The sequence below is a fragment of the Accipiter gentilis genome, chromosome 24 (assembly GCF_929443795.1).
Source record: "Accipiter gentilis chromosome 24, bAccGen1.1, whole genome shotgun sequence".
Taxonomy (NCBI): Eukaryota; Metazoa; Chordata; class Aves; order Accipitriformes; family Accipitridae; genus Astur; species Astur gentilis.
In genome coordinates this window covers 18,597,224-18,624,064 of record NC_064903.1, presented here as the reverse complement: position 1 = coordinate 18,624,064, position 26,841 = coordinate 18,597,224, and the positions used below count along the sequence as shown (strand labels likewise).

Sequence of the window (26,841 nt, the reverse complement as noted above, 5' to 3'; positions counted from 1 at the left end):
CTTGTCAAGGTACTAAATCTTTGTACTACTAGCTAGTGTCTGACACTTACCTTGAAAACCATATTCTATTTCAATAGTGTGTTGGTACCAAGAACTTAGTAAAATCAAATTGTTAATGAAAGTGAGCTGTTAAGTGGCTACAGATTGTCATTGCTGACCACAAGTTGCAATTTAGTATTGAACAACTGTTGAATGTGTAATTTAAATTGCATGCTAAGATAGTGCAGGTTTTTTTCGGGATGCTTTACAGCTGGTGAAACTGTTGGGAAATTCATATGGATGTAGATATGCATCTTTCTACAAAGTTGGGTGGTACCACATTGTCCTGGATGGAGCTGGATGACATGTGATGCCAGATACTGCTCCTGGCTGAAGATGCTCCATCTTTTCAATATGAAGCCTCTGAAATGCATCACATCATTGCATAGCAATAACAGTCCTTTGTAGACTGTTGTCACTATGTTGCTAGGACACAGGATCATGTCCATCGAGCTCTTGCATAGCTGATCTCTACCCTGCCAGACACAACGGAATTTCACTTTTAAGAGTATATGTAAAGATGGATAGTCTTAGGGCAACAGCACTGGACTGTGTTTGGGAATCATTCTATTTTTTCCCAAGGGTTTTTCAGATGGTTCAAGGTAAGTTGTTTTGTATCATTTCTGAATGTATACTATCACCACTTCAAGCAAAACCTTCCAAGAACTAGTAATGACAGAAGCTTACTGTTGGAAGAACAAGTAGGTTGTCCTCTGATAGTTTTGAATAAGTGATCTTAATTGTCTTTCTAAATAAAAAGTAAGCTTAGGTTTTGTGTTCCTGTAAATTCTGAAGTGTTGAATAGTGAAATGGCTTGCTCCTTGGAGTAACATGTAAGAGCAGTATCATTAATGATTAATTCCACTGACTTTGGAAGGAGGAATCTAGAAGGTTGAAATAAAACCTGTGTAGAAATGCATGTCGTGTCAATTTATAGTTTCTTTTACCATAGGAATTAATGTTTATACCTTATCTTTAGAACTCTGTCACTGGATTTCGAAGTATTTGGAGATGTGCCAAAATAATCTGAAAGTGTATCTAACAGTAGTAGTTTAAAAACAGGGTTTCATTAAATATTTAAGCAGAAGGATATTTAAAATAGTCAACTATGGTTTTAAGGTATTGATTTCAATAAATGTTAAAATACATTTGAAACTCTCTACTTTTTCTGTCTGTAACTCTTATAAAATAATCTGCATATAAGGATAAATTATAACTTCTTTATTGTGGGAGGAGGAATTAAAAGTATCAAGAAGGGGGGAAGACTGTAAATCTCTGGTTTCAGTTAATGCGCATCAGTGTGCATTCTTAGAGCTACAGTATGGTATGACAGTGCTGGAAACTTCACGCCCATTACAGACAATTGTAGATGAGGGTGACATTACAAGTAATTGTAGAGAGTGCAGCAAAATGAAATTGGTGAGGGATTTTCTTTATTTTTTTAATGTGTAGTTCTCCGTGCATTTCCAGAAAACTGAACAGGTTTTTTTGAATATTAACTTTAATGCTTCTGAATTTAAAAGGAATCATATGGTCCTGCTGTTTCTTTTAAAACATCTGTACAATATATCTTTAACCTCCAGGAAACCACACCAATATATTATATTTTTAAGAAGAAAAAATGGACTGTTTTAAGTAGCCTAGTTGTATTATTAAAAAGAAACAAGAATGTACGAGTTGTCATGCTGAAAAGATGCTCATGTATTATTTTCAGGAATATGGTATTACCCAATGTTTGAATCCAGAGTTTTGGGGTAGTTTTTTTTACTTTGAAATTCACCTAGCCATATAAAAGTCCTTTTAGTTGATGTACTCATATGAATCATTTGGATTATACGATTTTGTAACCTTTAAAACCCTTATTAAAAAAAAAAAAAGCCACTTCCCCTCCTATGAAATGTTTGTCTGTTGAACATTTTTTACCTTTGAGTGTCCTTGTTGTCTTTCTGTTTAGAAGATTACTCTCTTCAAAGCTTCCATTGTAGTTTTCTGGTTTTTTTTAAAACTGTTTTTCCTCCTTTTGAAATGGAGCTCTAATGTTTTAGAAATGCATTTCCACCTGGGCTTTTAAGAAAATGTTTTGTGGCTATTATTTCAGTTAGCTTCTCTTATTATCTTTGACTTCCAGATTTTTATATTAACCCCTTCTATCTGTTTGGGTATTTCTTTGTCTGGTAAGGATAGTTTCTCTCCTGCAATTCATTTTATCTTCTTCATTTATTTAGGCATCTCAGTTAAGCAGGGAAAGATTTCTGCCATACGTGTAACTTGCGCTTTCTACACTCAATTGTCCTTGTTAAGTAATATCCGATTCTAGAGTCAGTTGCACTAGTTTTGTAACTGTGAAACATACTCAGACTACCATCCTGTAAACATATAGAAAAATAAGCTTTTTAGTTTATAATACATATTTGTCATTGCAGCCAATTTCATTGTAATCAATGATGTTCATGTGTTGATAGAAATAATTTATAAAGTGCACATCTGAACACTGTGTATGACAATGGAAAGTAACTGCAGATGGACACTTTGCTTAAGTGCTCTGGGAACAGTGCCAAAGATCTCCTGCATACTGGAGAAGAGGAAAGTCTCTCTGAACACAGCTTTTAAGGAGCTATCATTTTGAGAACAAAATTCTTTCTGTTTAATTTAGTGCCTTTTGATGTAACTGTCTTTACCATTAGTGTTGGATTAAGATAGTTTTTAAAAATGTCTTACCTGCAGCTGGTGATAAAGCGGCTACACATTAACAGATTGATCATACTGTGAAAGGTGGAGGACCGATGTGTTGCAGTGAAATCCTAGTGAGGCTTACAAATATAATATTTATAAATTTAGAATAGAATCATAGAATCATTTAGGTTGGAAAAGACCTTCAAGATCATCGAGTCCAACCATCATCCCTTCCCACTAAACTATGTTCTGGAGTACCTTGTCTATGCACTTCTTGAATACCTCCAGGGATGGTGACTCAACCACTTCCCTGGGCAGCCTCTTCCAATGTCTGACAACCCTCTCAGTAAAGAAATTTTTCCTAATATCCAACCTAAATCTTCCTTGCCGCAACTTGAGGCCATTTACTCTCGTCCTATCATTAGTTACGCGATAGAAGAGACCAGCACCCACCTCGCTACAACCCCTCTTCAGGCAGTTGTAGAGAGTCATAAGGTCTCCCCTCAGCCTGTGTATCCTGTGTATCATCCTGAGGCTAAATAGCCCTTGAAAATTAATAGGCATTTAAATAAACTTGTAAACAAGAATTGATAAGACTTTAAAAACAGGAAGAGGAACATATTTTGAAAACAAAATAGCTGTTTTGAACCATACATGAAGAGTAAAATTGCCTTTCAGCTTCTATGTTGCAGAGTACTTTCTTCTTTTAATACAGTATCAAATAAGGTACTGTAATGAAATCTGTGTTTCCATTTTTCAAATGTTTAAAAAAAGTGATATTAAGTATAAAATTATTTCTGATGTTTAAAAAGATAATTCTTCCTATAGACTTAATATTGAGTCACTGAAATGTCTGCATTGACATATCATTTGCAAATAAGGTATTCCATATTCTGGCAGTGTAACAAAGACTATTCCTTTTACAGTCCTCAAGCAGCAGGGCTGCATATCAGTGGTGAAGAATTTGGGAACTGTCTAGAACATAATCAAGAGAAGGCTAGAACACTTTAAAACCCAGATGCTAATATGTTATCAAGCCTGTTTGGAAAACTTTTTGAACGGGAGAAATATAATAAAAATCATTGCGTAGCTAGAAGGCAGTTCATCTGATTATGTTTTGTTCCAGAAGCATCTTTAAGAGAACATAAGAGCTGGAACATAACTAAGTTTAATTCATTGCAATTATCCCAAAAGTCTAGTAGCATTGGCTTTAACTTGGCTATTGAAAATACTAGTTATTAACTCTGGAGATGCCATTTTTGTTTCAGATTGAGCCTCAAGAGATAGCAGAAAACAGCTTTTGGGTAAAAGCTGAAGAAGATAGATTTGAAAACCCAGAACTGTTTGCAAAATTGGCGCTTACCTTTGGAACCCAAATGAAAGGTACGTTCTTCTTTTACTTTGTATTATGCTTTTATTGAGTTCAAAACTGTGCAATGACAGTCTCTTTTATGCTTTGTGCAATGCTATGGAATTCATGTAATGGTTTATAGCAGGAAGATGATTTAAAATGTATGTTTTTATTAAGCATAGCTGTTTATTACAGGAATTGCTCCTCCCTCACAGCATAAGGGGAGGAACCTTTTCTAATAATACCTCTCAAGTGCAGGATGTGTTGCAGGCTGATGTGAATTTTCTTCAAATTAAATTATAATTACATTTAAATTCTAATCCTAAAATTATGCTCATCTGCATTAATATTCCTAGCTGCAGGAACTGTAAGTTGTCAGGTTCTTTTAGATATTCCACCTGTGGAGGGTTTGTTGTGTAACAAAAATTTACTTGCTTGTATCACACTGCTAAATCAAAGTCCTCATGCAGTTGAATCACAAAGTCACAACTCTATAATATGCTTACTGTCATGATTCTGGAATATGTGAGATGAAACCATTGTTCTTTTCAAAGTTCTTGTGTTAGTGTCCTTAGTCTTTGCTTTCACTTTTTTTTTAAATACTATATGCAGCTCTCTTTTTAAGAAAAAAGAGAAGTCTTTACATATACTTTTCTAATTAGTATTTAAATTTGTGTTGTATAATCTGAGGCACACCCTTCCCGAGTTATATACAGTTAAACTGCACTGTTACTGTTATTAGTGAATGATATAAGTTAGTTTTCAAAGGTTTGAACATGTGAGGGCACACTCTTTAAACTGTTTGCATAATACTATAGGGAAGTGTCAGATAGTCTACTGATTTTTGTTGGAACACAGTGTGAAATAGGCCTGTTTGACTACTAGATATAACAATACAGTGAGAATAAAAACCATGCAGGTCTGTCACGTGTAACTGAGGTTGCACAGTATGTCATGTAAATAACTCTTCTGCTATTGATTTTAGATGAAGAAAATAATTAATTTCTCAAACAATTCATTCAATGGGAGATACGATGATAATATTTATATCTGGAGTTGGGAATGCAGTTACCAACAACTGAATATTGGTTATGATTTTGATACTTTAATACCATCTTCAGCTCTTCATGGCTTTCAAATAGTCTTTTGAGTAATTCTGAAGCTGCACACAGCTTCTTCAAGTCTTTTCATTATTAGCCAGAGTTAATGGTAAATTGATCAGTATTTCAAATGTGACCATTTACCAGTAATTTGTTTCAGGCCTGAAGAGAAGCAAGTATTGCTGAAGAACGGTTCAATAACAACTTAGGAGCTAATGAGGAAGCCTAACAAATTAAGAGTCAAAGCAGTGTTAGATACTGAAAGAATGAATTCCTGATCTAGCTACAGATCTTATGCCCATTTATCAACCAGTTAGAATATGATATACTTTAGGGATGTGCAGTTCTTGGAGGTAGATGGAGTGAGATGTGTCAAGTGTTGATAGGCCAAATTTGAGTAAGGAAACACACACTTAGGATTTTGAAGTGAATGTATGTACTGACTGTAAGCATTTTTGTGCTGCTGGTTTTTTTTTTTTGTTTGTTTGTTTTTTTACTGTAACTTTTTGGCTTTGAGAATTAACAATTCATGTGATGCTTTGTATTGTAACCATAGGGAGTGTTCTGTTTTAATTTGAACCACTAGGATGGTCTCACTTCTATCAGTTGAGGATTGATTTTATTACTTCAAAATTAAGTTGTATTGCACAGAGGTTTGTGGTGTTCTGGCTGTTGTCTGAATTCTAGGAGTAAGAACTGCAGTTTATACTAATACAATGTTTGAAATGTTAACTTGGGTTAAGGAAAGTCTTTCAGAGGACCATAACTTCCCTGAACCATGTCTTGAGTAGATTCCTTGAGTTATTTCTGAATGTCTTTTTCTGTGCTCTTTTGAAACCCCTTCAAAGAGTTAGTCATAGTTGTGTTTTTCATAAGATACACAGTTCTTTCACTGAGAGCTCATGCTCTTTTCAGTAGTCACTGAATTTGAGCCATTAGTATTCTGCTTTTACAGTGCTTCCCACTTTCTGCTCCAAATGTAGAGGTATTATACGCAGTAATACAAAAGCATCATCTGCAGTAATTTAACACTTTTTTTCCATACCAAAGTTTGATAGATTCTTGGTTCGTAGCATTGCAGTGAGATTAAAATGACGTGGAGTTCGTCACTGCTTTTAGAGTGACAGCAAGACAGGAAGACCTTTAATGGGAGGAAGCCCCAGCAGCAGATAATGCTTACAATGGAATGAGACCCTTCTTATTGAATATGGCAAGCTTCTGCCTTGAAGTGAATTATTTCATTAGAAATCTGAGGAAATGTTTCTGAATTCCTGAAAATCTTCTTCATTAAAAATGCTGAAAAAAAAAATATTCTCGAAATTTTGACTTAGCTCTCTGTTTGATATGAGAGGAAATTCTTGTTGACATAGTTGCACAGTTCCAAAACTACAAACAACAGAATTTCTCCAAATAGCTTACTGTGGTGGTAGCCTTGCAGGTATTTTTCCTGTTCTTCCTTATGTTGTTCTCAGTTAGTGGTTGCAGAAAATAACGTGCCATAACAAAGGATGAGAAGACTATTAAAAATGCTATTACATATTACCCACGATATTAAAATATTACTTGGCTGGCTTGTAGAGAAAGTCAGGGTTGCCTTTCTTTGTGTTCAAGTTTTTCTTAAAACTTGAAAACCTACTAGAAGTCAAGAGTCTTTAGTTGCAGCACAGGCTCAAATAATTGCATTCCACAAACAACTTTTTTTCTGCAACTGCTATTTGCAAAGTGAAATGTTAAATGATATTCACCATTCTTCCTCACCTTTTGCCTTAACAGCCACAAGCAGCTCATTAATCCCCAAAATACTTATTTCAAGTGTAATTCAGGATCAAATTTCTCTTCTGCTTTAGTCCCATTTCTTGGTGTGGTCTCCCAATATATTACAGGAGAATGATAGAAGACAAATAGGAATGCATTTTACATTCTCTCAAGAGCACAGCCAGCATGTAAAATAAATAAATGGATAAGTGGAAGAAAACTGACAATCGCCAAAAGCAATTGGGATGACTTAGTGTTTACTGTCTTGTACTTCATGGCATTTTGGAATGCCAGTGGGAATAGTAACTGAAGTAAAACAAATGATAGTGTACACACCTATTAAAAATTTTCAATTCCATATAGGTTGTAGCAATTAAATTGGTTTAAACCTCTGAATTCTATTGATGATTCTCTAGCACAATGAGAATGTAACTTTGGGGTTTTTCCTCATTTAACATAGTTTTGTTTTAAGGTACTCCGAGAATAACTTAATGTTGGTTGTCACTAATCTATGGGCTGCCTTGCTGAGTACCACCTGTGTTCAAGGCAGGCAGCCAAAGCTGCAGGGAAGTGGTACTTTTGTAGACCAAAAGTAGAGGGAGGTGGGGAGAAGTCATAAGAAGACACTTCTGAAGCACAGTTTTCATTAGTTAATGAATTATTGCACTCATCAGTTAGCTGCTTATAAAACATAAGAATGTTTAATCCCAGAGCACCAGGAATAAAAAGGAATGAACCCTGACTGGTAAAATAATAGATGGAAATTTTTTAAAGTATTATGCATAAGGTTACATCTTTACTTGCTACTGTAGAACTGGATATTTAATAGTGATGCCTCGAGAAGATGTGGAATGTTTTTAGGTAGGTTCAAATCGGTACTAACAGTCAAAACTGCGGTATTTGGTCTGTGAATCAGTTACTGAGCACAATTATGAAAACATCTGTTGTACAGGGAGCAATGGAAACATTAAAAAAGTATTCCCTTTCAGACTTCACAGGATTTTGAAGTCTTGGGGTTTAAACTAAGTTAACGGAGATTTAATTATCACTGTCTCAGTGCAGTCTGGAAGGATTTTCTCCACTTTTCTTTGAGAAACACAAGTGATTCAAATAACTTATAAGGGCCTCTGACAAATGGACTCCAGGGCTTCAGATTTTCATTAGAGATCTTAGATGAGTGTTTTCAGCTTGGAACTGGGCTTCTAGATGCAGAGATGGAAACAATGATTGTAGTCCAGCAGACTATTTTGACAAGTAAATGATATTCCAGATTAGGCATACTTGAAACTGAATGGACAACTGTGGTGGTTGTTAATGAGTTGGGTGGTATTAAGAGTTGGGACAGTTACTGCATTGCGGTGGCAATGAAACACATAGATGCATTATCCTTGTGTAGTGGCACAGAGGATAAGAGTAAAAATGGTATTAGTTTCCAGTCGGTTACTTTTTTTGGCCTAGTTGATTCGAAGAGAGAATCTGATATCATGCAGAATATTATTTTGTGAATCATGTGTTGCTTTAAAGTGAAAGCAGTGATTTTGCTGGTGAAAACATGCATCATCCTTTCACAGTTTTTGAGTCATGACTTGAAAATTTGAGGCTCAGTAGTATTTGGTTTGCAAAATAATCTTATCATGCATTGATTTATGTTTTGATATTTAAATAACAAGAGGAAGGAATTCTATTGAGGTATTGTTAGCTCAACCTTTTCTTAGAACAATTAAATCTTACCTGCAAGCAACAGTCTCTTCAGATAAGTTTTTTTTTCATAAGTAGGATAACCTTTACAGAGTGAGGTTTTTCCCTTTTTAAAACTTGTGTGATCAATTTTAAGCTTTGTGTGATCACACAAGTATTTTCTTAATGGAAAAAAAAATCGTTTCCAGTTTATGGAGTACAAAGAAAATGTGAAATAAACTCAATGAACAACCCTCCTTAGCTGGATTGCATCTTATCCTTGTGAGTCTATTATGTGATGTTAAGTCATTCATTTCTGTTAATACACAGTGAAATAATGAGGTGTGTTGTCAACGAAGAGTGCCTTCTTGTTGATGTCTTTAGATGGTCCCACTATCCAAATTCTAGAACTAGAATAATTTTGAATTAAATGCATAATAGTAATTTTCTAATGAGGGAAATGTTGTAATGAAGTTGTCAAGAATTTATGCTTAGTATATTAATCCAGTCTTGTTCTATGTCTCCAGAAGCTTGGACTACTGCTTTTTGGTGGGGTTGGGTTGTGTATGTTTGTATTTCTGTAGAATGTCATTAAAAAAAACCCAACAACTAAAATGGAGTGTTTAAAATATAGGTTCTTGCCAAGAACACTAGTCTAATAGCAAATCTTTGAAATCATTTAAGCAGCTCATTTTATGTTGTGCAGCTACAACAGTCTTTTTCTAAATTTTGCTTTTGTCACTTAACTGACGTAAAACTTTATCTTCAGCTACCAGTATAAGGGAAAAGAGCACCATCAGCAGCAGTGTGATTTCTGCAGTGCTTTGTGGAATATGATCTCAAAACCTCCCTATGTTGGTGTTTATTTTGTTTAATATTAAATACATACATAATTGTATGATGAAGTGTTTTCTAGCAGGTAAAAGTAAAGGATTAAAATGTTATGGCTCTGTAGATAAGTCGTGATACATCATATGCTTGGGGCCTCAGATAACTTTGTAATAATGTGACAATACTCTATGTATCAGGCCTGCTGCAATCAAAATCACTTTTCACTGTTTGATTGATAGTCTAATTGCAAAACACTACAAAGCAAGTTAATGCTTTCTCCCTTAAGGATCATGTTAATTTCTGGCTCTTGTAATTTAGGTTGTGTATTTTGCCAGTCAAGAATGATAGTGGTGCTCTGAAGAAATTAATTATGTGTACAGTAGATCTGTAAAGGTAGTAATTAGTACATAATAGTCTGTAACTACTGGGATTGTTCCAGTACCGAATACATTATGCATCCACCTTACCTCAAGGGAAAACTTCTCGATCAGGGTTCTGTTGCTTCTTTATGGTTAGACTTTTAAAATACAATTCAACAATCATTTTGATTTGGTTTCAAAATTGAAATAAGGTTTTAACGGCCAAGTTGTATTTTTCACATTATGGGAGTTTGAGTGAGAAAGAATGAGAGAAATACAAACTTGTATGTAAACCATAATTGAACAAAATGCGAACAAAATATTCAGCTTTTTATTTTTATATGTATAATGTAATAATATGCATAATATAAAACATATTAAACAGCTTATTAAAATAAGGTCTTGTTTTAGTAATTACAATATGAAAACTTAGGTGGCTGTCCAGTCCTACCTTTGATATCTTCCTCTGTGAACAACTTCTAGGACTTATCTGTAGCTCAGTTTTAAAATATTAGTAATTCATGAAAAATTAGTACAACTTTGATAGGATTAACTAAAAGTTAGTTTAAATTTGTTCATGTTTTGGGTCAGTGCCAGGTTTTAGTATCTAAACTTGTTTTGTTGGTTGAGGAGGAAGAGGGTTGAAATGCGCAACTGAAAGTATGAAAAGGATGTTGGAAAATTTAATGAAGAGCATAACATGCATACCAAAACAGCTGAAGAACAATCTGGGGAGACCACATTACTTCTGAGGAAGACACAACATATGACATGATGAGGTTAAGACAAAGGTGATGTTTAAATAACACTAACTACAGTGATGGTAGCAACATCATCTTTTGTCAACATTGGTAATAATGTGTATTTGAAGGTGATAAATATTTTCTTTTTAGGCTATAGAAGTTAGACTGTAAACAGTTGAGGAAACTGTACTTGTACAGAATTGTAAGCAGATAATGATACTTATCCAAATAAGTGTATTGTAAACATAAGGTAAATGTTCTTTTTAAACTTGTTGGAAATAGTGAGGGGACGGGCTCTAAAAGTAGATGAAGGTGGAATACTGGTTGTTACTGTACATAGGTGGTATGATAGATGTATGCAGGTGTTGCACTCAATGCTTTCATGAAAAGTATGCAAACCTTATATGGAGACTTCAACACTTACTTATACTTTATTGAAGTGTTAAGTCTAATCAAAATACAACAAACACCATTATTCCAGTTTATGCTGATACTAGCAAACATAAACTTATCATCCACCCCTTCTTTTTTCTGATGTTATGCTCACCCATCTTCTGTCCACCTGTGGAGATAAAATGGTGTTGCAACAAGTCATTAACGTCTCGAGTTCTTCACCACAAGTTTTATGATCTTACAGTGGAGATTTTCCTCCTTTTAAGTCTGCTTGGGGTTGTTCTAGTTTGCTGGTAAAATAGTATTCAAAAGATATTGACTGTTGTTTTTGGTTTTTTTACTAGCAGATTGTTGACTAGCATCTTCTGTTTGCATTTGTTGATTGGGGTAGCTTATCAAGACTTCCTTCAGGTCTGGTAAAACTTCTGTACTTTATTCTTCTCTGCCTTGAAGTGCTTGGATGATGCTTGGATGATGCTTGGATGCTCATATTAAAACTTGAGCTGTGGTGGTCTTTTGATTGCCACCTATTTTCTGTGGATACATAGCATTTGAGGTCTAAATGTCAGCTTGCTTAGAGTAGTGACTTAAAGGAGAGAATGTAGGTGGGCTGCTATTCCCTCCCACTTTAACTGGTTTTTTTCCCCCTTGCTCAGCATCCACAAGAACACCTTATTATACCCTAAATTTATTTTTTCCATTGTCAAGAAAAAATGCCAGAAAGTTTGAACAACTTACCTACTTAAGTATTTGAAATTATTCTTTTTCTCCCCAAAGTTTTGTAGTACAGCAATATGAAAGATGTAACTGTCTGTATTTAATTTCTTCATGGTTGTTGAACAAATTAGATCATATAAACGAGGAAGAGGCAATGTCCTTAGCATATTTTAATCGGGCTTTAATTAAAACAACCCTTCTGGTTTGAACACATTTTGTTGATACTATTAACATGCTAATTCTATAAAACCCATGTGCAAATAAATAGTGTAGTCTTACTCGTTAGCATCAGGCATAGGATGTTCACATTATGTTCACATGTGGAAAACCCATGTGCAGTCTTCAGTGAGTTTTCCTTGAGGCCCTTTTGCTGCTACTTGTTGAGCCATTGAATGTTTACAATAATTTCTGTCTTTGAACCTTATTGTACCTTCGAATTTCCATTGTGCAAGGTACCTTCATGCAGGACGGGAATGTAGAACTGACTACCAAATCACCTAGTCAGGAAGGGCATTTTAAACCTATGTCTTTTGTGTTCTACATATGATAGAAGAAAGGCTGATTTTTGATCTCTTGAAGAAAATGGTGTGTAATTTTTTTCCTCTGAAAGCAACCATTCTTCAAGGCTGGTGTGTTATTTTGCAGGGCTTTTTAAAATTTCTGCAGTAACTTACACTCGTTCTATTTACATCTCTGCCAGATACTGAGGAGAGGGAGAAAGAAAGAAAGAATGATTGGCTAGTTCCAGTGTAAAGTCAGTAGATACTGTTGATTCAGTTGATTTTTGTTACTTCCCCTTGTCCGCCTAGTTAACAGGTATGTTTTTCTGACATGAATTCTATTATTTTTAACCCCTTCTGTGACCAGTTAGTCTTCTGAAGTAGATGGTGTTCTTTCTTTAATCAGAATGAATGTTTTAGCCTCAAACATTCTCATTGAAATAATTAAGTTTGTATGCATGAAATGCATTTTTAAAGTTTTTATTCTGTTATCAAAGTGATGTAATATTTCAAGATTGATTCTATCTCTGTGCAGTGTTCCTCTGTGAATATTACAAAGCTTATATTCACTGTTATTCTTGACTGACAAATGACAATATGAAATATGCATCATTATTCATCAGCCCTTCCTTTTTGCTTGATGTAATGAAATATTTTTAGAGGGGAGAAAAAAGTTTTGTTTATCTTAATTTTCAGCTGTTTTTTAGTGCAGAGAGAAGTAGCAGCCAAAGAATGAGGTCAGTGCACCATTAAACTTGAAGGAAAGCTGTTTGAATTAATTCACGTTTGGTACTTATAGAGAAAAGGAAAAGGGATTAGTACTTTTAAAAAATGGATCTGAATTTGATATGTTAAGAAGGCCAGATCAAATTCAATAGAGAACTTAAACTTTTACAAGCTTTAAATGGACTCAGTTTTGGCCAAAGTTCTTGTAACACAGCTGTATTTGTAGGTGTGAGACAGCAAGCTTCAGTTTAATAGAGGAATCTCTAATATTAAGTAGAGATATGTTGTACTAGCTCAACTATATGCATTGCTTTGTCAAAACAGAAAGAAAAAACTGCAAACTCAATGTGTTTGTTTCTGGATTACAAACTGCAGGTGGCTCTCTTGGTCTTCTGATTAATTCTGGATGTGTATGTTTGTTTCCTTTTCTTCCTTGCCCTCTCCTTTTCAGAAGCGTATGAATCCAAACCAAAGGAAGATACTGCTTCGCAGTGTAGGGTCACCAAATGTTTTTGTGTTACAGGAATTTCATTTAGTTAGATCGCGTGCTTAGGTAATCGGTCTTTGTAGCTCAGTTTCACACAGAAGTGAAGCAGGCTAGTTTGTTTTAATCTTTCAATGTATTTGAAATTGTTGATCTTTTTCAACAACAGAATAAATTCAAGTACCATAAAGAAGAGTTATTAGTTTGCCATTTTTCATGTTTTCCTTTCCTTTTCAACTGGATTTATCCAATAGGTAAATTGTCAAACTCAGGGATGGAAAAAGCTTTCCCTTTTTTAAATAAACTGATGCCTGAAATGATTGCCACTTAGCATAGATTTATATATATGTGTGTGTCTATACTGTATTTTTATGTACATTTTTTTTATTTCTAAATGATCTTAGAATTATTTAAATGATGATCTGTGATAAATGCGTAAGAATATATTTCTTGATTAAGGAAAAAAATATTTGTTTATAATTACCAATGAAATAAAAGCTTTTCTGCCCAGAAGTGTCGGGGCAATTTGTGCCAGGTAAGAATACACAGTCCTGCTGTGCTCAAAGTATCAAGAGAAAACAGGCGCGGAGGAAAAAGGCACATGTGTTCTTTGTATTCAGTTTTGCATCAGGTACTGAGGCTTAACTGCAGAAGTTGACTCCTTAATAGTTATACTTAATCAACAAACTTTGAGTAGTTACGCAGAGAAGCACAGTTTCCAAACTGACCTTAGAATGATGCATGTAGCTTCACCGCAGCTGGGCTATTATTCAGGAGAATCACAAATGAGGCCTCCTAAGAATTACTTGTGTGTATGTTCCTATGTACATTTTTTTCATATGAGGAAGCCCCTGTGCCAATGGTAGCTGTTTGATAGCACCTGCTCCTATTGAAGGGTGTGTGTGTCTTTTATTTCAAGAGCATCGGTACCCATTTCATTCATCATAGTACAAAAGGACTAAAATGAGAATAGCATTCTGAAGGGGCCAAAACAAAACCTTCCAATTAGGAGGCAATGTTTGTAAATTTAGGTTGTTCATGTTTTATTTCAAATAGCATTTTAGCACACTTACCTTTCAATAAGTTAAATGATTCATTATCTGTGTGGAAGGTAATTTGTAACATTGAGTCACAAAGTACATATTTTATTTTGAAAAACCGTACTATGTAAAATACATGTACTGTTAGTATGACCTACTAGCAGTTATACTAATTTGCTAGAAGTAGCTCAGAAGCTGAATAGTCACCCTCAAATTTGTATTTAAAACCCACTGTAACCTGCCTCTTACTTGCTTTACTTGGAAGTGCCTGACATTTCTGTGTTGATGATATATAACATGAATTCTATATGATAAAACAGTGTTGTATATGAAATGTACAGATAGGCATTGTTGTATATATTACTGAGAACAAATGAAGGTTTTCTTCTCATAAATCACTTTGCTAATATTTTGACCACAAGTTTTGACTGTGGTTGGAAATACTGAGGGGACGGGCTGTAAGGGAACACTGATATTTTGTCAAGACTTTCTTTGGAGACATACAGGAAGTTTGAAATTTTATTTTAACACCCCACCCCCCCCCCCCCACCCCCCCCCCCCGTTTGGGACTGTAGAGTTCTTTTCGTCATGTGACAGTGAATGAAGGCTATAATAGATAAAATAAAAAAAAACTATTTAGACTTTCTCAGAAGTTAGGATCAGTCTCAGTTGTGTTATTTTTGTTTTGTATATTGTCTTGTTTGCCTGTAAAATCTTTTATAAATAATGCTTTCAGAATTATCATGTCATAGGATTGAACAGATGTAGGAGTTTTACTGGGTCTCAGGCTGTAGTACACTTCTAATTATGTCTTTTTTTATGGGTCTGCTTTTAAAAGCTTTGTGGTATATTTAGAAGGGAACAAATTGATGAGGGACAGGTCAGATAGATGCAGTTTTCCTAGATCTCTTATTTGTTATTCCTGGGGCTTCCTTTGTTTACATGTGCAATAATTAAAGTTAGTATTTTTTCAAAGCATTGTTGTTTTATCAGAAGGCTTCGGACTGAGTAGTTTGGATATTATCTTGGTTAGCATTACATAAAGAGCTGTAAGAATTTCAGCTTCAGAAAAGCAAATGCAAGTAGTCTGTATGTGAATTAAATTATATTCAGATTAAGAGGCAGATGGGAAATAGTTTGAGGTCTGGGATATTTGGAAGTTGCTAGCTTTATACATTAATTGCTTTGAGTTATATCATAATGTATTCCACACAATTTCTATAGAAATCAAGTTCATTTTCAAAACCAGCATTATATCTATTCTGAACCCAGTTCAAATCTCTAATGTGGAGGTGATTCCTTCAGTTATAGTTTAATCAGCACTGCTTAACCCTTTTGAAATGTCACTAGGACAAGTTACTCCACCTGACTGGAGACTCGAGGAGCAAGGATACTGTATTGGATTTGTGTGGCAAGGTTTTGGTAGTGGGGGGGCTGCAGGGGTGGCTTCTGTGAGAAGCTGCTAGAAGCTTCCCCCATGTCCGACAGAGCCAATGCCAGCCGGCTCCGAGACAGACCTGCTGCTGGCCAAGGCTGAGCCCGTCAGCGATGGTGGTGGTGCTTCTGGGAGAACAGATTTAAGAAGGGGAAAAAAACCTGTAGCCAAAGAGAGCAGTGAGAACATGCGAGAGCAACAACCCTGCAGCCCCCCAGGTCAGTGCAGAAGGAGGGGAGGAGATGCTCCAGGCGCCGGAGCAGAGATTCCCCTGCAGCCTGTGGGGAAGACCATGGTGAGGCAGGCTGTCCCCCTGCAGCCCAGGGAGCTCCACGGGGGAGCAGATCTCCACCTGCAGCCCGGGGAGGACCCCACGCCAGAGCAGGGTGATGCCCGAAGGAGGCTGTGATCCCATGGGAAGCCCGTGCTGGAGCAGGTTCCTGGTAGGACCTGTGGCCCCGTGGAGAGAGGAGCCCACACTGGAGCAGGTTTGCTGGCAGGACTTGTGACCCCGCGGGGGACCCACGCTGGAGCAGGCTGTGCCTGAAGGACTGCAGCCCGGGGAAGGGACCCACGCTGGAGCAGTTCGTGGAGGACTGTCTCCCGTGGGAGGGATCCCACGCTGAAGCAGGGGAAGAGTGTGATGAGTCCTGCCCCTGAAGAGGATGAAGTGGCAGAGTAAGAAACCCTGCTAGTTACCTCCTGACTGTATTACTTCTACAGACACAATGTGATTATCTGCCTTTTTTGGTGCTAAGCATGAAATTGATATTGTAGGGGATGTCACCTGTGTATCTACTTGCTGTAAGACCATCATTTGGTTAAGAAATCTGTAGAACTGAAGGTGTTTCTGAAGATTATTAATAAAGAAACCCCTGATGCTCAGCTTTACTGCAAGTTTAAATTAGTAATTTTATCAAAAAGCTTCAGCAGTAGAATTTAAGGAAGCCTCTTTTCTTTTTTCTGAAGTATGACAGTTTTACTATCACGGTTTTTCTGCTTTAAGTTAAGCATGATAGTTTTGCTGCTTGAGTAATTGTAGGTATTTGTTGGTATTCCTTCAGTAAATTTGGGAACTGCTTGGTAATTCTAAATATGTAATAAATTAATGAACCTCTTTTGTATTATTTCATTCATAAAAAGCTGACATTGGAAATGCTAAGAACTGATTTTCAGAAAGTATTGTTGGTGTTGGGGTTGAGGTGAACTTGTAGAGCAGCGTTTTGTGTTTAAGGCTTGGAAGGAAAAATACTGGAGTGAGAACAGCCATATGTTGTCTTAAAAGGTCTCTCGTGTGTGTTTTTAACAATATTGTGACAGAGCTGTCTTAATGTCTGAAATTTTAGGTGGTAACTTAAAAATTTAATGTATTTGTTAGACCTGAGTTGTTCAGAATTTAAAAATGAAAATCATGAGGAAAGGTGGAATAGTTGGTTCTGACTATAAAGAAAAGTTAAGGGGAGGCAAATTCTCAAAGGCAAAAATTGGTTTTTTCCTACATTTGCTGTCTCAGAGATCCCCATTAGAAAAGAGTAAGGATCACTCTTGTCATATGCAGACAAATGTTATGTTACCTACTGTCGTGGTTTAAGCCCAGCCAGCAAGTAGGTGCCACTCAGCCACTTGCTCACTTCCCCCCGCCCCCCTGCAGTGGGATGGGGAGGAGAATCAGAAAAAAAGTAAAACTTGTGGGTTGAGATAAGAACAATTTAGTAACTAAAGTAAAATAAAATATAATACTAACAATAATAAAAATAATAAAATCTAACAATAATATTAGTAATGAAAAGGAATGTAAGGATTAAATAAAAACTGAGAAAAGGCAAGTGATGCACAATGCAGCTGCTCGCCACCTGCTGACCAGTGCCCAAGCAGTGATCTGCACCTCCTGGCCAACTCCCCCCAGCTGATGTACTGAGCATGCCGTGCTATGGTATGGAATATCCCTTTGGCTGGTTCAGGTCAGCTGTCCTGGCCATGCTCCCTCCTGGCTTCTTATACACCTGCTTGCTGGCAAAGCATGGGAAAGTAAAAAATCCTTGACTTAGGATAAGCACTACTTAGAAACAACTAAAACATCAGTGTGATATTAACTTTATTGTCACACTAAATCCAAAATGCACTGTAGCAGCTACTAAGAAGAAAATTACCTTTATCCCAGCCAAAACCAGGACACACATATACCTATATTCAACAAGTTTGGAATTCCAGCCTACTGCATGATAACTCTGTTAGTAGTTAGTACATTCTGTACCTACTATATGCCTTGTTTTTCTAAGGGAAATAGAGCTTTTGTTTGTAGCAGCTTTATAAAATACAGCAGAGGAAGTAAGGCAGTTTTATATTCTGAAATGTCTATTTCAGTCTCAGTGATGCAGTGCTCATACAAGCTATAGCACATTTAATGAGCAGTTGAGGACAGACACGTGTACTAGGCACACCAGGGATTGTGTACAAAGACTAATTAGCATGAAATATGAATACATTCAGGAAGTAGTCTTGATCTATAATGCTCTTGCAGAGAGTATTTTTTCTATGAATTTGACAAAAAAGAAATTCAAAGTTGAACTGATAGAAGAAGTGGGTTTTGTTTGTTTTTAAAGAAATAAAAATCTGTATTCCTAGAATAAAACACGTTCTGTATGAATAGGTAAAAATATTAGACTGAAAAGAATGCTTTCTTTAATGTCAAAACAGAAAAAATAATCCTCAAAAGATACTCCAAGCATTTTTTTTACAACTTCTTTTTTTTTTTTTTTTGCAAGGGAGTTGAAGTTGATACTAGAAAAATCTATTTAATTTGAAGCTAGTTACTCAGAACATGATTAAATAGCCCGTTCCATGGATTTTACAGTAATTTTTTGTAAATGAACTGTTAAGATTATCTGTCATGGGAATTTTCCTAAAGTGTGGCTTATCTTTCATGCGTAAGAACTTATGTATGTACATAAAATACACTGATAATGAGTTGGAGGTCAATCAGTTGTCACTTCTAGGTCTGTGTTCTATAATTCTATCCAGGATGGTTTTAAAACGATGTATTTTGCCTTCTGATGTGTTATTTGTAGCTGTAGGTATGTTTTCTGGAAACTTTCTCAATATTAGTAAAGGAAGCTCCATATCTAGTTACTACTAGAAAGCTATGTGTTGTAATGCAGGTTCTTTAGGTGCAGTAAAGTCACACAGTTGGCTGTGAATTTGTGACCCAAGTGAAGGTGGGAGGGGAAAAAAAAGGCTGGAGGAAAGGATGGAGAACACATCAGGTACCCAACAGGAAGGTTTGTGCTGACTGTTAAATAGGCTATGCAAGTATACTTTAATATCCTGAGAGCTTCCAGCAGAGTTCCAGGAATAACAGTGTATTTGTTTAAATAAATAAAACCCCACTGTAAACAAAGATGTAGTTCTAAGCAAAATTTATGGCCTTACTTTTAAAATAATTAAGTCTGTATTAAAGAGGTGTTCTTTCCAACTTTCAGCAGAACCATAGTACATACTACATTACTTCCTAAATGTACTTTCTCTCAAATTTCTCTTATATGAAATACAATGTGGGTTTTTTGTGTAAAAGTGTAAATTGACAAAATGTGTTCCGATTCATGGACTAGTTCCAGTTACATGTTGTGCTAACCTGCAATGATGTTGTATTTACCAAAAAAAATGCTCCCTTCTCCAAGCCTGTTGGTTTGATGTGCAAAACTGATTTTTCTTCCTTTATTGCTGTCCAAAAAAAAAAAAAAAAAAAAAAGAGATATTCCTCATCTGCTTTTGAGATTGCAACTTTTATCTGATGGATAGTTGTTTCAACTGTAATGCTATTAGGAGATGCTTTGAACAGAATATCTGCCATTGCAAGAATTTCTGCCATATATATGCAGAGTAAGGATAGATCTGTTATCTAAATGAATAAAGGTTCTTTGGAGAAAGATATATTAAACAGCTATCTAAAGGATTAAAAGTTAGCAATCACGCTATTAAGTTTCTGAATTCATTGAGAAATTGAAAATACTAGGTACGTAGGCATTAACACAGCTAAAAAGCTGATAATTTTGTGGAGTTATTGAATTACTTGCTAATGATCTCTAAAGAATGTGAAGTTGAAATTACAGTTTTGTATATTCTGTAAGTGTGTGTCTTGTGCAGTTGTTAGAAACTGAAACTTCATTCTTTCGGATACTTTTTCTGTTCTGTAATTATTTTAGAATACTATTATAGAATAATCTCCCAATGTGAGGAGACAGGCGAATAAGAAATTTATGGCTTAAAAGCTTTCTAAAAGTAAAAAGTCTGTTAAACTGTCTGATTTTTATAAGTCAATATGGCATTGTCTGTAAGTTGTGTATTCTTAATGGTAGTACACGTGGAATAAGTTTTGAGGTTTTGCTTTTGACATTTGTTCTTGCATTTAAGACATTTGTTTCATTAGCACTGAGAACGCTGCCTACTTAATGAATGATTTTAGCCAAATTTTGCTTATGTTGGTAATATAAAGGTAAGCAGAGCATAGGTTAAATGTGCTAAATTTAGAATATACTGTGGATTTTGCATGTGTATATGCTTAAAATGTGCTGAGGTGAATAGTGAAATACGACTATTTTGGTAAAGGTGAGACTGGTAGCTGTGTGTTTCCAGACTATTTTTAGTCTGCCACAATGCTAGTGGCTTAATTTAGTACTGTGGTAGGTCCCCTGAGACTAATCCTGTAATGTACAAGTAATTTATCTTTTGCCTCTTGAAGGCAGATAATCATTGCGCATGTATTCAGTGAGCACCTGGTTGGTTTCAACACACTTTGAGATACTTGGACCCCAAGAAAGATTTTTTCCAAGGTAAATCTGTTAGAAGGTAGTAGTAACATATACAGACACATAGGGCTGTCTTCAGGCCAGTTTAGCCCGGTATTCTGTCTTCAGCAGGTGACCGAGATCTGATGCTTAGGAAGAGTAAATATATGTTAATTAATATTTATTAAATGTCTGTCTCTTTATGTATATAGACAGCATAAACTAAATAGTTATGCTTCCCAGCTTTCAACAGTTGACTTTTTTTAAGCCAGAGGTCACTTTTTTATACATAGTGAAGTCTTCATTGTGCATTGTCTTCAGCGAACTCATGATCTTTTAGCATTCCTAACCTGTGGTATTGATCTTCTCTGTAATTCAAACAAGTGTGTATTTTTTCCAGTGTTTCAGTCTTGCTGCTTGCTAGTATTCTAGCAATCCCGCTGCTTGCTAGGTTTGTTGCCTACTTTTTCTGTCATTACAAGTCTCATTAATAACTAATTTATATTTACTTTCTCTGTGTTTTCAAAGACCACAGAGGGGAAGACCGAAATTGTACATGATATACAAAAACCAAACAGTAATACATCAATGAATGATGGCTGTTATCTAATAAGTATCAGTTGATCTACCCCAGTTATTGGGGGGGACTGACCTCACATTTTTGCTTTTCTTAGTATGGAATCATCAAATGTCTCAATTACTGTTTGTTCTTGAGAGAGTTACATTAGTATGCCAGAAACGTTTCACTGCCACAGTATATTGAAAGTCTATTGGGATGACCTTAGGTAGAATGATCATTAGTCAGAATGATTGTAATGTGGAAAGATGCAGTATGTCCTTCCTGTGGTGATGTGTGGTGTGGCAGTTCCTGTTCAAACAGGTCACTGCCCTTTAATGTGTCTGGTTAAAACTGGGACTAATTCTAACGTAAAGGTTGCAATGGCACAAAGGCCTGTGTCCTTGTCACTGACATAGCAAAAATATTTGTGCCCACATATCATTAGGTTGAAAGGTATGCTTGTTATAGATTACATGCAACTAACTAGACTTATTTGATACCATCCACCACAAGGCCGCAATTTCAAACATTTATTTATGGAATACTAATTTCTTAACATTTTATAAATAAAAGTTCCTATTTGTATTTATCAACTATCAAAGCTGTGATTACCAGTCACCTTCACAGGGTGCTGCTTACTCATTGAAGAAATTAATGGGATCTATTAAGGCAGATAATTTCCCAATTACTTTTAATATGATCCTTTTCCCCTGTGAAGTTATGCTTTGGATCTGATGCCTATGAAGACTTCCCTTCGTGTTCTGCTGGCTTTATAAAACAATAAATAACAGTTAATTATCAATATTTTTTTTAACTTAAAAGTAGTAGGAGAATAGTATTCTTTTTACTAAGCAGTAAATAAAATTTCTTAAGTACTTAGTCAATGGAAATGTAATGTTGTGTATTTCACTGTGTAGGTCAGAGTGTATAACCAAGATGTACCAGATTACACTTAAGCCACTTTCAGTCATTTATGAGCAGTCCTGGCTAACCAGGGAGGTCCCAGTTGACTGGAAGTCGGCAAATGTGACGCCCATCTACAAGAAGGGCCAGAAGGAGAATCAGGGAACCTACAAGTCTGTCAGCCTGACCTTTGTACCAGGGAGGGCTATGGAGCCTTGAGCCTTCATCTTGAGTGTCATCATGTGGCATGTACAGGACAACCAGGTGATCAGGCCCAGTCAGCATGGCTTCATTAAAGGCAGGTCCTGCTTTACTAACCTGATCTCATTCTATGACAAGGTGACCCACTTAGTGGATGAGGGAGAGGCTGTGGATGTTGTCTACCTGGACTTTAGTAAAGCCTTTGATACTGTTTCCCACAGTCAAACTGGCTGCTTGTGGCTTGGACGGGCATACTCTTCATTGGATGAAAAAACTGACTGGATGGTTGGGCCCAAAGAGTGGTGGTCAATGGTGTTAAATCCAGTTGGCGGCCGGTCACAAGTGGTGTTCCTCAGGGCTCAGCATTGGGGCCAGTTCTGTTTAAAATCTTTATCAATGGTGTGGACGAGGGGACCGAGTTCACTCTCAGTAAGTTTGCAGATGACACCAAGATGGATGGGAGGGTTGATCTGCTTGAAGGTAGGAAGGTTCTACAGAGGGATCTGGACGGGCTGGATCCGTGGGCTGAGGCCACCTGTATGAGGTTCAACAAGGCCAAGAGCTGGGTCGTGAACTTTGGTCACAACAACCCCATGCAGCGCTACAGGCTTGGAGAAGAGTGGCTGGTAAGCTGCCTGGCAGAAAAGGACCTGGGGGTGCTGGTCGACAGCTGGCTGAATGTGAGCCGGCAGTGTGCCCAGCTACCCAAGAAGGCCAATAGCATCCCGGCTAATATCAGAAATAGTGTGGCCAGCAGGACTAAGGAAGTGAATGTCTCCCTGTACTTGGCACTGGTGAGGCCGCACCTCAAGTCCTGTGTTCCGTTTTGGGCCCCTCACTACAGGAAAGACATTGAGGTGCTGGAGCGTGTCCAAAGAAAAGCAACAAAGCTGGTGAAGGGTCTAGAGAGCAAGTCTGATGAGGAACGGCTGAGGGAACTGGGGTTGTTTAGGCTGGAGAAGAAGAGGCTGAGGGGAGACCTGATCGCTCTCTACAACTACCAGAAAGGGGGTTGTAGCGAGGTGGGGGGTTGGTCTCTTCTACCAGCTAACAAGTGATGGGAGAAGAGGAAATGGCCTCATGTTGTGCCATTTAGGGGAGGTTTAGATTCTTCATTTTTCTTCATTGAAAGGGTTGTCAAGCACTGGAACAGGCTGCCGGGGAAGTGGTTGAGTCACCATCCCTGGAGGGATTTAAAAGATGTGTGTGGTGCTTTGGGTCATAGTTTAATGGTGGACTTGGCAGTCCTAGGTTAATGGTTGAACTTGATGATCTTAAAGGTCTTTTCCCATCTAAATGACTCTGTGATGGAAAAACTACAGTAGATCTTGAAGATGGTAAACAAATTGAGGGTTTTGGGATTTAGATATGTACAAGCGAAACAATTTTTCATGCACGTTTGTTTAAAACCTTGGCGGTAGAGCAATGCTTCAAAAAGGGAGAGGTTACTGGAATGTGCGTTTGGAAATGTGTATTTTACTTGGTGTTTAAATACTTAGTCAGGAGCTTTATATGTCAAATATCATAGTGAATGAGGAAAAGAAATCAATTTAGCACTTAATTTTGACTAAAATTTTAGTCTTTTTCATTAAACACCAATATCTATTTACCTTGACTATATAAAGGGGTTTTTTTGATCTTGTGATTTTTTTTTTTTTTTTTTTGCTTCATTATTTCTAAAATTCCTTTGGAAAATGTGATTCCTGTAAGTGTCTTCATTGGGAAAGATGTGACTTTTACAAGCCTAATCAAAAGGAACAATAGAGGAACTATTCATTTAAAAGATTTTTTGTTTACTAGACTTGTTACAGTAATAACAGAAAATAAGTTTATTAAAATCTTGATAAAATATGATAGCAGGTTTTTGATATTTTGTTTTACTATTTTTTTGGTCTGAGTCTTGGTACTTTTACTTTTGACCGTTGTATGGATAACAGGCAAATCAGTTAGAATGTGGAAAGTAATTATAGCTGTCCTATCTTGCAGTTCCATGGTAATGATGGCCTGATATGAGAGGAAAAAATAGAGTGGGACATGTAACTCTTTAAATTAGAAATTGTGATGCAGATTTTCAAATTGCACTTGAATATTAGGCTACTTACAGCTGGTTTAGGGCAATTTTAATAGAATAAGAAATGTTTCCTATAGTCGTTAAATGTGGTGGTGGTCAAATACAATCAATTGTATTATAAGAACAAATAATAGGAATATAGATACCCTCATATTTTTTTGTTAAAACTCATTTGTAAAACTAAGTTATGATGAGTTTTTTTTCTTCCACAGAGCATAATCTGTTGGGTTGATGTCACTTCCTTCAGCTTGATTACATTAATTAGGCAAAAACCATATGAGATTGCAAGAGGTTCCATGTTTTTTTCCCCTTGTCAGTTTTTTTATCTTGAAAGCTTAAACTATGATCGACTTTCAGATCAGTTGCTTGCTTTCTTTGTAATTTTTTTTAATGCTGTACCAGGTATTTAGCTCTTCTGATTGCAGGAAGGACAGAGTGACAGCAGGAGTGCTTAATTAATGTTACTTCAGGAGCTGATAACTGAGTGATTTTAGGTGAACTGAAAAATGCCAGGTGGCATTGGGAATAAACATGAGATCACACAGCTGCTGACTTAATTGACAAGAGGGCGTGGCTAGCATCTGTTAATGCTCTTGCATTTATCTCTAGATATTTGGGGAAATGGTTTGCTGTTTGTCAAAGTTGAAGACCAAATGACAGCGTGGAGACTATCAATATATTTGGGTACCAAACAACTTGAATCTCAGTTTATGCAGTTCACATATTGTGTGACATGCACGTTCTGCAGGAGAGGGGCTGTGGTCTGGGAGAGAAGTTGTGGATTCAGCTGTGCAAACTGTGGCATCTCCCAGAGTCTCTCCTCCGGGATCCATTGAATATTCTCTAGTTTCACTGGTTATACGGTTGCATAGAGAATAAATACCTCCTTGGTCACTGGTCCATTTAGCTTGGAGTCTTGTTTTCTGACTTGGTGCCATTGTTAGGGCTCTGCTTCTGGACACGTTTGCACTTCTAGGTGATCAATAGGTTATTTGTATAGTTTTGCTATTTCCTTGAGCGCGCAAAACTTGCCAGAATTCATTCGGCTGTCTGGAGCAAGAGGTTGGTCATATTTCACCTACGTTACTGAAACAAGTGGTTGGTGGAATTTCATAGACTTATGCTAACTAGGCCTAACTTGTGTGAACTGCTGCACCGTTTCATTCGAGTGTGGAAATTATGTGGTTAGACAAATGGAAAGACTGTATTGGGGAGGGAAGAGAACAAGTGCAAATTTGAGAGTACATTATGTTTGACTTTATTCCTTCTCCCCCTTTCTTTGACTTTTATTTCCATTCTTGGGTGCCTCTAGAAGTAATACAGAAATAGAAAACTATCAGTACCTTCCCCGATATCATCAATTTAGCCAGGCTTCAAGAAGTTTTATTATGTTGCTATAGAATTTACTGAATTTTTGTGCTACAAAATATCTTCTAATCTTTCAACGGCATTTCTAGCTCCTTATTTCATTTTTCTATGAAGTTGTATCACATAGGGGGATTTTTGAGTGAAATTCTCAGTGTAATTAATAGTTTCAGCTATTCAAGCATACTCTTATATGCATAGTTTACATCCCTTGCAACTGTATGTACACTTAATTTTTTCCCTTCTATTTTCTTATACTAGCCATAGATCTTTTTTTTCAGGTAAAGGGAATAATAAAGCAATTTCTTTTGTATATTTACTTTTGCTGCCAAATACTAGTAAATGCAAATAGTAAGCCACTTGCCAGATAAGATGAAATTGCTCATTCATCTCCTATGACAATATAAGGGCGTTTGTTCACTGAGGGTACAGACTCAGGAGAAATTGGAGATTAAGGCTCAGGTTCAGGTAGGCTAAAGTTCACCTAAATATCTGCTTTCTCCACACTGTGATTCAATGTACTCATTTTTATCTCACTTTAATTTTCATCCTCATCATATTCATGACTGACAGTTTTTACTGCTAATTCTTTATTAAAAATACTGGTTATTTAAAAAAAAGAAAGGACGAGTTTAATATGAACTGGACATTTCAACTTAAGCTTTAACAGCTCCAAGAACATTAAATAAAATTGTATGTATTTCTGAAAATTTGTAATGATGACTTTTAATGCCATTCAGTAGCTAAATTAATGAACAGGTGTAGAATGGTAATTTTCAAGAGCTGTGTGTGCTTACTTTTTTTGCTACAGAAGTGCAAAAGTACTGATGGTAGAATTTTTTTCTTAATTACGTCTCTGATGTATTTCAACATGTTTGTGTATGTTCTTTGCCATGATTATCATTAGTCTTGTTTAATGTATTTTAAACTTATATAACATTTTGTTTACTGTTGTCATTTTTTTCTTTAGACCCTAAATGGGTTTCGAGCAGTGCACTTTCTGTGGGATTAAATTAGTTCCCAGCTGAAGGTATCACTAAAGGTACACACTTGAGCTGCACATGCGTTGCATAACGTAAGATGAAGAGAAAACAATCCCTTGCAGTGTGTTGCATCAGCTTTTTTCCTCCAACAC

General features: G+C 36.4%; 1 protein-coding gene across 1 annotated transcript in view; it reads left to right on the top strand.

The window, feature by feature from the left end:
- The window catches only part of DIAPH2 (diaphanous related formin 2), a 261,936-nt gene that overhangs the window by 58,603 nt on the left and 176,492 nt on the right, over positions 1 to 26,841 (top strand). The window contains exon 18 of the mRNA XM_049828136.1: positions 3,981 to 4,095. Within this exon, the coding sequence (XP_049684093.1) occupies positions 3,981 to 4,095 (115 nt within the window). The remainder of the gene's footprint in view (positions 1 to 3,980; positions 4,096 to 26,841) is intronic.